General features: G+C 36.7%; 1 protein-coding gene and 1 long non-coding RNA gene across 12 annotated transcripts in view; one reads left to right on the forward strand and one right to left on the reverse strand.

Moving 5' to 3' along the window:
* LOC574669 (rho guanine nucleotide exchange factor 28) overlaps positions 1 to 14041 on the forward strand; it is a 195924-nt gene that overhangs the window by 17884 nt on the left and 163999 nt on the right. For all 11 annotated transcript variants that reach the window (XM_030977381.1, XM_030977376.1, XM_030977373.1 and 8 more), the window contains exons 3-4: positions 5536 to 5573; positions 8742 to 8892. In XM_030977381.1, the coding sequence (XP_030833241.1) occupies positions 5536 to 5573; positions 8742 to 8892 (189 nt within the window). The remainder of the gene's footprint in view (positions 1 to 5535; positions 5574 to 8741; positions 8893 to 14041) is intronic.
* Positions 5524 to 11448, reverse strand: LOC115920772. Its single transcript, XR_004062536.1, has 2 exons — positions 11364 to 11448; positions 5524 to 5597 (listed from the first exon to the last, which is right to left on the reverse strand). It is a non-coding gene; the product is annotated as an uncharacterized LOC115920772 (long non-coding RNA).

Here is a 14041-nt window from a genome sequence, read left to right on the forward strand (position 1 = left end):
AAACAATACTTGGAATCCAGTCTGCATACATTACTTGTTGATATGTCAGGCAATCCTTGAATTAGCTTTCAGGTTGTCAAGAACAATCTTTGTTGAATAATAATAATAATAATAGTGGGTTCTTGTATAGCGCTCATGTCAGTCAGATTTGACCCTCCTGGCGCTCCCGATTATTACCCTGGCTTTAGCACGGCTGCCATACGGTGCTCTAGCATTTCAAGGAATAAATTCCTACCAGGTACCCATATACCAGTATTAATAACATTTGAATATAGCAAACCGGTCTATTGAGTTTGTTGATGAAATGAGTCCAGAGATTAATTTCAACGATGACATGAGCTAACTTGTTTTTTAATAATAAAATAGGTGATTTCATTCCACTCCTTAATTCCAAATATGAATATAAAAGATATTGCATGTATAAAAGAAGGAGGAAAAAATTCTTTGTAAATGCACCAATTCAATTTGAGGTGAAGAAATAACAACATTGAACAGTACCCTTTTGGTGATGCAGAGTTTTGTCTATCCATGATCAATGGTGGGTGTGGAGCGTTTGCACTTGTACGCGGTAGAGTTCCTATATTTAGGATAATGTTTATTTATCTACAGCGTATGTTATATTTACTTCCTTGTGCCTTTTCTCCTTATCTCCTGGTGAAGAAATCAAATATTATTTTAAAATGCCTGTTTTGGACAAATTGATAATTTCCTGATATACACTGATATACACTATCTTAAAATATGATCTGGATACACAGATAAACATTGTTGAATTAGTTTCAGAATTATCGGAATTGGAACAGGAAATTGTCCGTGGTGTACTATAATTACAATTGTGGCTTCTGTAGAAATCAAGCTATATTGAGGTGGATATGTACAAGATAGGCAAGTTTCAGTTTACACACATGTATGTAGTATAGAAAATAGTAGACCTATAAGTAAAGATGTTTCTGTAAAATAACTAAATGAAAGGTTCACATGTACTTCTACAGTGTATTTTCATACCCACATAGTACATACACTAAACATGTATGTATGTATGTATGCTAGAATGGTTACATAGAAAAGGTATCCACCCAGTTTGAAGAGGAAACAGATGAGACATTGCATGTTACAATCCAAAAATAGCTTTCTTCTCCCCCCCCCCCTCCTCCAAGACCAGAGTGCATGTTTATATTGCTTCACTGTCTGTCTGTCTCAGATAACAATTATTATTATTATTATTTTTTTTTGGGGGGGGGCACACATTTTGTAATTCTGTATGTCTGTAATGATAGGAAAACTTGGGAATTCAGGTATTAAAACAAAAAATAGGGAGTCTTTCTAAATCCAAACTAATATTCATAGCTATTATTCATTATGTCACAATGAAACATCCAACTCGAAGATGCAGGAATACAGTAATCTTTTTGAGAATCCTTCATGCCCCTACACATCACCCCAAGATCAAACCAGTCACTCTCAGATATCAAAAAACAGAATCCAATTGTCATCTTGAAAACTGTTCCCGCCCATTTCTTAGGATCAAACCTGCTCCTTCCAGATATAAACAAATAAAACATGATAAAGATATATATATATATCTATATTATTTATGAGGTCATAATAATAACCCCAAGATGCTTGTCAGACAGTTCATGGTGACCTTCTTGGGAACCAGTCCTGCCCGAACCAACAACCCCCAAATCACCCTGTACCTCCAGATATCTAAAGGTCAACACCAACCCACATCTTTTATATCCTAGCTTACTACCCCGAAAAGCAAACAATTGGGCCTGCAAGTAATGACTTCACAACACTACCTTGATGCTGTTACCGTGGTAACATGCAACAAAATCCCAATCCCAGAGTCTCGGGTTACTCCCCGGTAGCGACAGTATTGACCAAAATTATTCTGCGTGCATCGAGAGAAGTTTCTTTCTTATATGATCATTCGTGAGTGAGTCGGAAGAGACGCAGATACGACTGCTTTTTACCCTTTTTTTTATTCTCTCGTAGGATGGATGAAAAGATGTAAAGGATACTTTAAGACAGTGATTCCCTCTCGAGGATTGCGGGTTTCAATGAGCTGAAACTAGAGAGGTTTCATTTGAGCTGCAACTTTTCATGTCCAAGAAATTGATGATAGTATACAGGCAATGTTAAATAGATCCTAACAATTATACAGTGACTTTAAAGATAAAGACCAGTTATGGTCATGCGATTGCATTGTGAAAGAAACGTTGTGGAATCGATCAGAAAAGGTTGATCATCTAGTTTTATCTATCAGGTCCAAATAGATATAATAATTTACCAAATATATCAATTAGTAGGCGGTTTCTCGGCAAAATTTGTATGATCACGTATTAGTCAGGACGTATTTTTTCACATGATTGGTAATAAGAGCTTCCATTTCATTTCTTGAGAGGGGGGCGTTTCCAAAACTGGTTTTTACCTTTAATTGAGGATTGGTTTGAAGGAGGTGATCGTATGACAGGTGTAATTGGTCGATGAGGGAATGGTTTTATGTGAAATAGGTGATTAGCCATGATGTATGGTTCAATTGCCATTTACTGAGGTTTACTTCACACGAGGGAGAGAAGCATCGTTATGTGTCGTGTAATTACAGAATTCACCTGCCACATTAATGATGATTGAAATTAAATTGCAGTTTGGATTGATATAAACAGAATGCTTAATTTGAAGTTTGATAAATGGATTTAGGTTATGTTTTTATATTTAAAGTTGCATATACATGTATCTTTATTAAAAACAAATCTTTTTCATGTGGGAGAGGGTTTAACATGAATATGAATCATGGATACATGTGGATAGCAATGAAACAGACTGTATTTGTAAGTTGTTATGTAACAACTGCTCCATGACAATGGCTTCAGGCTTTATTGCATCAAAGATATAGGTTAGGCTGTTAGGGTTAGGGGTTGCAAAAATCCACACCAATTTTATTGGAAGGGAGTCCAGATAGAACTAATTGGGGGTCCAGACTTCGATTTTAGGTTAGTGCCAAGCCCTGCTTTGGTTTAAAGTTAGGGTTAGAATTAGGTAAAGGATTGACTTGTTAAGTCAGTGTAGGTACATGTTGTACCTTGTAGTGTAAGGTTAGGTTTAATGCCAGGTCCAGGGTTGAAGAAACAAATTAAATTAATGTTGAAAATTAACCATGGAGCATGTATCGTACAACATGTGAGTTATTTGAGAAATACATTATTAAGGGCTACTTTTTTACTACTTTATATTTATTTGATGAACAAATATCCCAGATGGTAACCTTTACCAAGTACCTGTATCTTTGCATCAAGAGGTTTACTCTGATGATACCAAAATGGAAATCTTAATGAATTGAATCAAACGTGACTGTCAGATGACATACTTCAGGTGTATTTATAACACTTAAGTGTATCCTTTTTTCTGAGTTAGCTAGCACTCAACTTGTTGACCCAGTGACCAGCTAAATAACTTGTTCAAATATCTTTATCAGATAGCATTATGTCATATGGAGTCTTCTTCCACTCGAATACAATCTGTATGTATGTTCTCTCTGTGTGTATCTGTCTATAGATATCTTTGTCTCTCATACTAATCTATCTTTGCCTGCTTGTCTGTGTCTGTAACTGTCTATCTCTCTTATTTTAGGGGTTGTTTTTTTTACCTATGATATATCTGAATCTCTTACTTATTTTCTTGGAATTTGTTTTTTTCAATGCATCATCATATTTCTTTATGTAAGGTATGATGTATTTTTTTTCCTATTTTCTTCTTCTCTATCACCAATTCTTTGTTTGTTTTCTATACCTCTATACTTTGGTCAGTCACTGATTATTTCATGGGGGAGGAGGGAAATGTTGGGAAAACTGAGAGTTCATCCTCCAGAAAAATATACAGAAAAGTGATCCTAACTGGTAAGAAAAAAATAAAAACAAAACAAAACAAATAAAAACACCCCCCCCCCCCAAAAAAAAAAAAAAAAAATTCCACCCCAAAACACCAAACAACGGGGTTGTGCTCTAGCCTACTCTATATCTGCCACTGAAATGGATCTTGATCTGGTACTCTTTAAAGCCTTAATTACGATATACTATATTTACATATTTACATTGTAAATGCCAACAATTCATTATCTGGATCATGACACTCATACTTAACCCCCCCCCCCACCCCCTCACAACATTTCTCTTGCTCTACTCCTTTCTTCTCCTCCTCTGTCACCATTAATAAGATCTATTAATACATGGTGCATTAAACTATTTGAAAATCGATTTTGCTGCAAAATGCAACCAGTTTTTGCATTTTAACGGCAAGTGAGGGTTTGTTATAAAAAAAGAAAACAAATTTGAACACATCAAATGCAACTATGCATGTGCATATATCATTTTATTTTGCTGCAGCATTTATTTTAAAGGCAGGGGATTTTATCGACACCACTACCACTGCTCAAATGTATAATGCACCATCTTTTGGTGAAGGCGTACTTAGAGTGATTTCTGATGCCTGTACCCAAGTATCATCACACACACGCCTCATCAGTTAATGATGCATTGTGGGACATGGCTGTCAACCCATCAGAACATGTTATTATATATACATGATTTATTGAATAAAGAACAGATTTATATTTGTTGTGTTTATTATAAGCTTTAGTTGGTAATTTTAAGTCAGACAATGGTGCGCTTAGAAACACCTGTATCATTAAGTGCCTAATAAATGTTATGTATTATTATTATTATTAACATTGTGAACAGCAGATGGCAGTGTTCATAAGTCTGAAGTACACTGTACTGTCAGTAGAACATCCTGCCTTTAATGTGTCATGTGAACAATTCTTCCCTATCTTGTCTCTGTATTGAGCAGGTAAATGTCAATATGGGCCATTGTGTGTAAAGACCTTGATACTTAAGACATAAGAAAGAAGAAATCAAATATATGCTTTGAGATAGGGAAGGAATTTATACCATCTCTGTGAAGGCCATGTAATGTTTTAAGAAATAGAAGTGTAAATGGATTTTAATTTCAGAATGTAGCATTTTTAATGAATGTTTGCAAAGCAGGTACATATATCTTTGAATATTATTCCTTTCTTCTGTTATTGATCTGTACCATACTCATATTTTTCTGCCTCCTCTTTTCAAATTATATTAAAAATATGATAATTTGAGCAAGACGTTACAGTATGTGTTGGATTATTGGTATCACAAAAATTCATGGGAGGTGGCAAGTAAGTTGCTCTAATGTTCAGAAGTACCAATATTTAGTGTTTCAAATTAAAATGTTTAAACAAAAAATATATATATATAAATGATCATTATCATGTTAGTTTTTCTTATTGTGAACAGATAAATAAATGCAAGTGAACCTATAAAAATAGTAAAATACAGATGCTCACAAATTAAGCTGGTTTTTGAATGATTATACGGCCAAATAATATTCGAAAGGACATCAAATGTAAAAGATACAATGTTTTTTGTGAATTTTCCATTTTTCTTTAGCAGTATGGTTATCCAATTTAATATATACTTACTTTTTTTCCTTCTTTTACAGGAGAGATGTCATTCTATCCAATTGAATCTCCTGTCTATGTAAGTATCCATTGTAGTATGAACCTGTAATTAAATCGATTGAGATTTGGTCAGAATTTTGATTTTTGATTGTTATTTGATTAATTACTATGGACATAATATACACCCATTTAGACAGAAGCAAATGTAAGAGGAAAATACTTATTTTCACTTGAGCACTGAATGCACTGAAGCACTTAAAGGGCAGCATACGTACATCTCACCAAACCTACGTGTACCAAGTGGTATGATGACACACCCCATACCCCATGGTGGACTGTACTTTTTAGGAACAAAAGGTCTTTATGAGTTCAACTGTAGGTGTTGTTGCCTACGTTACACTCACACCAGCCTCCCTCCCCCTCTTCTCCCCTTTCCCCTTTCCCCCTCCTGTCCCCCCTCTCCCCTCCTATTCCCCTCTCCCCATCCTCTCCCCCTCTCCCCCTCTCCCCCTCCTCTTTCTCCTCTCCCCCTCCCTGCTTGGCATCAAGTTAGCTTGCAGAAAGACTATGTAGATGTACCACCAGTTCACTGACTATCTTTTGAAGGGGAAGAATCTGAATACCCAGATCATTGTAGAAGTCATGTTCATTTCTTTTATCTCCAGCTTTTCTTAAATACCCCTTAGTCAATAGAAAGTGCTTGGGCTTTCAGATTATATCCCCATGTATGTTAATCTGTGTATTGTGTGTTGTAAACTGAAGAGTAACCCCAATGAATGTGGCTGGATAGAAAGAAAAGTATTACCACAAGTAACAATAGCGTTGACAAATATGGAACAAAGAGAGCACAGTTTTAAGACACTCCTTTCCTCCAAAATGTTCCACAAGCTCCTAGCATGCAGTGTCCATTTCCTGTACCATGCATATTGACTTCTCACACAGTCTGTCTGTTCTTTCATGATAAAGATTGAGTGTTGCAAATATTGCTTTGTAAAAAGTTTGTTGAAAGACAACATGGAAAAGACCAAATGCACACAGTGAACTTGTAAGTTTGTATGATCTCTTGACCTTTAATAGTTTACATAAGATTACTGGGAGAGACAGAATATTGTTAACTCTTAACCTCACCAGACATGAATCAATGCCTTTCTTGCTCTTGGCAGATGAAATCCAATATATACAGTGTTCGCACTATCTCTTATCACAGTGGTCCAGATTATGCTCAGGGCCCACGTTTGAATATTAATAATTTTGTCTCAAGTTTATAATTTGGGGGCCCATGCGGACCAAACATCTGTTCTTATTGAGCCCTGCATCTCCTATCACATGACCAGCACCTTTATCACTATCAGTATGACGTAATATTCTTGTTTATAAATACGTAAGAACAATGATGAGGTTAATTGTAATTAATATCTCTAATTCAGTGAGAGAACTTTTCAATCTGTTTGGGATATTAAAAAAACTAAATAAAGATGAATAAGAATTAGCAAGAAAGTAATATATTCCCAAATTCTTTCTTTCTTTATTTTGGAATGTAAAATGACAATCATATAGCAGAGTTTTTTGTAGCATTATTTTCCCCTGCATGTTGTTGTTGTCACTGTTTATATGTACATTTACATTGTTTCTGTATGAACCATTATAAACCATCCCTACCAGCACAAATTGTATTCTACTGTTGCCAATCTTGAAATGGTGCGAAATGTTCCCAGGTCACAGATTTACATTGTATTCAAAACCCATTATTTAAGAAAGGAAGGGAAAAGAGAGAAGGGTTTGAGTTTCAAACATGTTAACCTCCTCTTTGAATCTAGCTGTCAATTCGCTAATGTGTGAGATGAAAAATGATGGATGAACTTGTTGACAAGCATGTCTGTGCATTATTTACTTTTTATTATGTGCTGAGTTCACATGTTCCTAGGGCATCGCATTAAATTTGTAAGACAAGAATTCACAAATTGAGTGCAGTAAATCACATACTGGGTTGATATGACAAAATCTGGTTGACAGGATCGAAGTACGAACTGATGCATTCTTTATATTTTAGGGGCTAAATATATAATTATACAACACATATATGCCGCATATGAAGACTCTGATTGGTCATAACTGCATGCACGAAATTCGCTACTCACTGCTCGGTCGTATATTGAAAAACATTAGGAGGAGGCGCGATAGCTCAGTTGGTAGAGCAGTGGTCTCGTAATTTGGCGACCCGGGTTCGAAACCAAGGCGATGCACCAGTGCCCTTTGGTATGGCATTAATCCTCATTACCAGGTCTCTCAGAGAGGACTTAAGGCCGTCGGTCCTTTGGTTGTTTACTAATAAGCATTTATGCTTTCTGAGCAGTCGGGTAAAATAACCACCACTGCATTATCTGGGCAAGGTTCTGTGTGCACGTTCAATGCAAGGATGTAATGGTTGCACATGGATTTAACAATGGATATGTGCAGTGAGATGCACGCAATGCTCTTGAACAAGTAAATTTTCCTAGACTTGACAAATAAATACATTTTGACAGGCATATTTTGTTAAAATGTCTCTTAACACGGGAATAAAAATATATAAAACACATATGTAACTGATTACTTTTCAGGTCACAGGTAAAACGGTAGCTCCTCAGTGATCTCAAAACTGCACTATATGCTCCTCGACTTGGCCTTGAGTAACAGTACAGTTTCAAGATCACCTTGGGCAATAGTTTTAACCATGCCCCTCATTTGTATATTTATATTACAAACCCTTTGATTGCCTTGATTACAGGGAGGGGGACAGATCAAGATCAGTTTTGGACCAGGTTTTAACCGTGCCCCTTATTTTTATATTTATATTGCTAAACCTTCATTGCCTTGATTACAGGGAAGGGGACAGATCAAGATCAGTTTTGGACCAGGTTTTAACCGTGCACCTTATTTTTATATTTATATTGCAAAACCTTCATTGCCTTGATTACAGGGAGGGGGACAGATCAAGATCAGTTTTGGACCAGGTTTTAACCGTGCCCCTTATTTTTATATTTATATTGCTAAACCTTCATTGCCTTGATTACAGGGAAGGGGACAGATCAAGATCAGTTTTGGACCAGGTTTTAACCGTGCCCCTTATTTTTATATTTATATTGCTAAACCTTCATTGCCTTGATTACAGGGAAGGGGACAGATCAAGATCAGTTTTGGACCAGGTTTTAACCATGCCCCTTATTTTTATATTTATATTGCAAAACCTTCATTGCCTTGATTACAGGGAGGGGGACAGATCAAGATCAGTTTTGGACCAGGTGCCCATCCCCCCACCGAGGATGCTGAGGTATTCCTTGTCTTTGAAGGTCTAAGCAGACGTCATGTGACCTCTGCCAAGCGTAGCGCCTTCAAGTCTTACACAGGCATCATACCAGGTAGGTCATCTACTGTTTCTTGATATACAGGGGTAATTAATGTAGAGAAGCCTTAGTTGAGTGGTTTGAACACTCAATTTTATATATGAAGATTAGGAATGTATGAGCTCTGGCATGGCACTGATGACAATTGCCAATCTTCACCCAGGTGTCAAACAGTTACCTGGGAGGTGTTTGACAAAGGCTTAGATCGACTTTAAGATGGGCTTAAACGGGGTGTAGCATGGCAAATACTGGTTAAGGTCATCTACGACTTCTTTTGGACAACTGCATGTAAATGAATGGACTTGATTAACGGTCAGTGCGCGCTAGCAATCGCGAAACAGACCGAAGTTCTCCTCAGGCTTCGGTTTCGCGTATGTTGCACGCACGTAAATACTTGCGTCGTCTGTAGTCGTATCATACCTGATTGGCCCCCAGTCAGGCCACCAGAAAGACACGTAGTCTCATCATGCTATACCCCCTTTAAATATAGCAGGCCGTTCATGCCACTGTTTGCTCTTTCCATTATGATTTTTAGATAATATTTTTTCCTTCAATAATGAATTATCAAAAAATATAAATTCTGTAGATTTGTGACCATGATTTGTAAGTCCCTTGAGAGCCTAATGCCAGTAAGTGTCGAGGGCAAACAGAGTCATGAACGGCCTGCCATATTTAAGTCCAACTTAAAGGTAATACAAAGTTTTGGTATGGGGTCATGAATTTGGTTCAAATGAATATATTGGAAGCATATACGATCTTACAATATTCAGTGACCGTTGTCGCGGTCGAAATCGACTCTAAAGTTATGAAATTGTAAATAATAAACATTTTATGTTGAATAGCTCCCTCTCAAGGTCAAGATATTAATTAAGCTATAAAACAATGCTTATTAACTAAAATTGACTGATTAGCTATTGTCGTTCGGAAATTATATACCACAACTACATACTCAGAGAGTCAGAGAGTTTCATGGTCGCAGCTAGTAGGAGCTATTTGAAATTTATCAAAATTTACCGGGAGCACCGGTAAATCTTTATATTCAATTTTTCTCGAAAGCAGAAGTGTTTTAGGGGCTAAAATTTCTGGTGTTATTAATACATCCACAGGGGCATCCAAATATATCAAAATTGTAAAGAATCACTATCCACCCATTTTTCAAAATTTCCCAAAACTTTGTAATACCTTTAAAGTCAATCTTAGTCTTTTTGAAACACCCCCCTGGTATGATAGAATTTGTTGAATGATGTAAGCATTAAAGTCAGTAGATGAGCTAGAGCTGGGGTGCCTTGCATGGTCAATATGAGCGTTGTACTATCCAATGATATGACTTATATTATTTTTATCTAGCATATAAGATTTAAAAAAAATCTCATATGTGTAACATGAAGGAAATAGGTTCTAATGTACTTTAAAGCTCCCTTCAGTGTATGCGATAAATGCCATGAGATCTGGTTGCACCTTTCTCTTGTAGAAAAGAGAGTCGATGTGCAACAAACAGTTGGGAGCATTGTTCTTTTCATGTTTATAATTTGATCTGTCACACTGCCGTCTAGGTTCTATTAATACTTGCATATATAGATGTGTAGATATTTTAGGGACTGAGCAGTTGATTGATACTGCCTTCAGTGTTCTATTGGATATATGCGGCTAGGATAGTGATTACTATTTGTTCAGTAGCCTCGGTATATTGCATTTTGTGGCGTGAGTACCAGCTTGCAAATATGAGGATGTTATTATTCCGTGCTCGGATTAGGAATGAGTTTGATGAGGTGTCTCATACAATGTATATAGTCTGTAGCTTGAAGGCATGAAGGATTCATATTTCCTGGAGACTTGGTAAGTTTTGTTCATCATTGTACCTTTATTGTCATTAAATGTTTGGGCTTTCTTATCACTGAATATTCATGATTAGTATAGAATGATTTCTCCTTTTAAATGAATAATAAGATATCAATTTAGCAACTACAAAAAAATAACTGTTTTCTCAATAGGGCTTTTTTAGGGTAAAAAATGTAAATCTCCAAGGAAGAAGAGGATATTGCCATTGCAGTGGTGGGGGAGAGGGGTAGGGGGGGGGGGTGCAAATTTGCTGATTTTGAATGTTAGATATGATTTTGTCAAAGGGATATATCTATTTTTCCAGCTTCATATAAAACATTGATTTCCATTCTTTAGAAACTAAAGAATTAAGTTCATGATAAATTGACATATAAAATAATCCTCATAAGCAGGGTAGCATTGTAATAGATTTGAACAACCTGTAATCACCGTGCACATAGTATTCACACTACGTAAATTACCAATACAAATATCTCAAATCCCCGCTGAATTACGAACAGCCATCCAAGACACGCAAACACGTACCAGACCATGTACATACGCGATTAAGCATCTGGTCCTGCGAGTAATCGCTAAATTAGCGCAATTTAGCTTCAGCCACCTTTCTAATTGGATTCTGAAACGACTGGAAAAAGATATGGTTTCACCTTCTTGTCGTGCCAGTGTCGGAGGCTTATTATCGAGCTGTGACCAGAGTGAGCTCCGGTCTATAATTGTCTGGCTTGAGGACATCGGCCGTCTCTGATCCTAGGAGAGATGAAAATATGGAACAAGATATGGTATTTATATGTGTCTCATGGGTGAGGGGTTGTGGAATGTAATTGTGAGGGAAATTAAATCGCTGTAGTTATTAGAGGAAGAGAGAGAGGAAAGAAGGAGGAAGGGAGTGAGAAAGAGAGAAAGAGAGAGAGAGAGAGAGAGACAGAGACAGAGACAGAGAGAGAGAGAGAGCAAGAAAGAAAAAGAGATAGAGAGGAGAAGAATAGAGGCAGAAAGAAAACGAGACAGAGACACAAAATCTGAAAGACTAGGAGACCGTACACTTCGCTTCATAAATACCTGGATTGGATTGGATTGGATTGGATTGGATTGGAGTGGATTTGTTTTTATTGCTACATTGTTACAATTTAAATGTAATATCTGTATAAACAATATCTATATATTGAAATTTTCTCAAAAGTTGAGGGTAAATTTCATTTTCAACCAAAAATAATTCATTTCAACTTCTCAATGTGTTACCAATTTAAGGGTTTTAATGCTCATTTTCCTTTTTAAAATCCAGGCACCAAATGGTCAATATGATCAATATGGTCATGCAAGAAAAATGGATGCGGTGTGTGCAGAATTGTTTTCTTCTCTTCCTACTCGTACATCATGTATATTTTTCAGGGCTCTGTATCAAAATTTATTGAGCTGAACCACAAAATGTTGAATGATTGTCCCGAAAGGGTTAAAGGATAATATCTCTTGAATGTTGTCTACATTTGATTCTCTGTTGATAACATGTCTCTGCACACCCGGTATCGCTTAGTCAAAAGAAAAAAGGTTGTTGTTCTGCCTAAAGCTTGACTGATGCAATTCAGTTCAAAAAGATAATCCTAATGTGACTTACCTCAGCTTCCATCGCATGAAAGTAGTGACAAAATATTGAAGTTCTTAACCTTAAAGGTAATACAAAGTTTTGGTATGGGGTCATGGATTTGGTTCAAATGAACATATGGGAAGCATATGCGATCCTACGCGATCCAGTGATTGTTGTCGCAGTTGAAACCGAGTCGAAAGTTATGAAATTTGAAATATTAATCTCTCTATGTTGTATAGCTCCCTCTCAAGGTCAAGATATTAATGAAGATATAAAACAATATTTCTTGACTAAAATAGACCGATTAGCTATTCCCGTTTGAAAATTATATATCACAACTACATATTCTGAGATTTTCATGGTCGCATCTACCATTGTACGGCCGTAGGAGCTATTTGAAATTTATCAAAATTTACCGGGAGCACCGTTAATCTTTATATTTAATTTTTCTCGAAAGCAGAAGTGTTTTATTGGCTAAATTTTCTAGTGCTTATAATACATCCACAGGGGCATCCAAATATATTAAAATTGTAACAAATCACTATCCACCCAATTTTCAAAATTTCCCAAAACTTTGTATTATCTTTAAGGCAACTCCCAAACCCTAATAGAAGCCCCTGTAAATATAAAAAAAGTTGATACCTCAAGGATGTAAAATTCTTCTAGTTGACTCTCTCTCTCATACCTCTCTCTGGCCATTAATTCTATTCAGAATGTCGATATTAGTGCAAGCAAGTCATGTCTCTTCTTTCTAGCCTAGATACTTTAATGGAAATCTTGTAGGAAGATGTGCCCCATGTTACCAACACCTTGTCATCCGATGATAGCGCGTGCCGGCTAACTCTGTTCCAGTCTGTATGTACAGGGAACTGTTTTACATAGCCTTTTTATCCCTCCGTTAGGAAGTAGCCGGAGGCATTATGTTTTCGGGTTGTCTGTCCGTCCGTCCGTTCGTCCATACGTCCGTACGTCCATCCGTCCGTCCCGTTCTTGTGATCACGTTATCTGAAGAACCGATTGATTGATTCCTGCCAAACTTTGGTCATGTATGTATCTTGCAAAGCCGATGAACTGATTAGATTTTGGGGTCATGACGTCAAAGGTCAAAGGTCACAGGGCTCATTATGTATGCAAAAACAGCTCGTGATCGCGTTATCTGAAGAACCGATTAATGGATTCCTGCCAAACCTAGGTCATGTATGTTACTTGCAAAGCCGATGAACTGATTAGATTTTGGGGTCATGAGGTCAAGGTCAAAGGTCATGTGGCTCATGTTTGCAAAAATAGCTTGTGATCGCATTATCATTAGAACAAATCGATGGATTCCTGCCAAACTTAGATCATGTATGTATCTTGCAGAGCCAAAGAACTGAGTAGATTTTTGGGTCATGAGGTCAAAGTCATGGGCTTATTATGTATGCAAAAATAGCTTGTGAACGCATTCTCATTAGAACTGACAGATGGATTACTATTTAACTCAGGACATCTTGCCGAGCCAATGAACTGAGTAGATTTTAGGGTCATGAGGTCAAAGATCAAAGGGTCATATATATGTATATGAGAATTTGCTTGTAATCACAATATTCTGAGAACCTGTCAATGGATTACAATTAAACTTGAATTTGAAAAATTTCTTCTGTTTTGGTTTGTAAAATTGCTCTATGACGAAGGCATCATTTTCGACTGCGCGCAGTCAAAGTTCCATCTAGTTTCAAAATCAAATGACAATAATCAGTGACAAAT

This window comes from Strongylocentrotus purpuratus, unplaced genomic scaffold (assembly GCF_000002235.5).
Source record: "Strongylocentrotus purpuratus isolate Spur 01 unplaced genomic scaffold, Spur_5.0 spur5_scaffold_9, whole genome shotgun sequence".
NCBI classification, from domain to species: domain Eukaryota; kingdom Metazoa; phylum Echinodermata; class Echinoidea; order Camarodonta; family Strongylocentrotidae; genus Strongylocentrotus; species Strongylocentrotus purpuratus.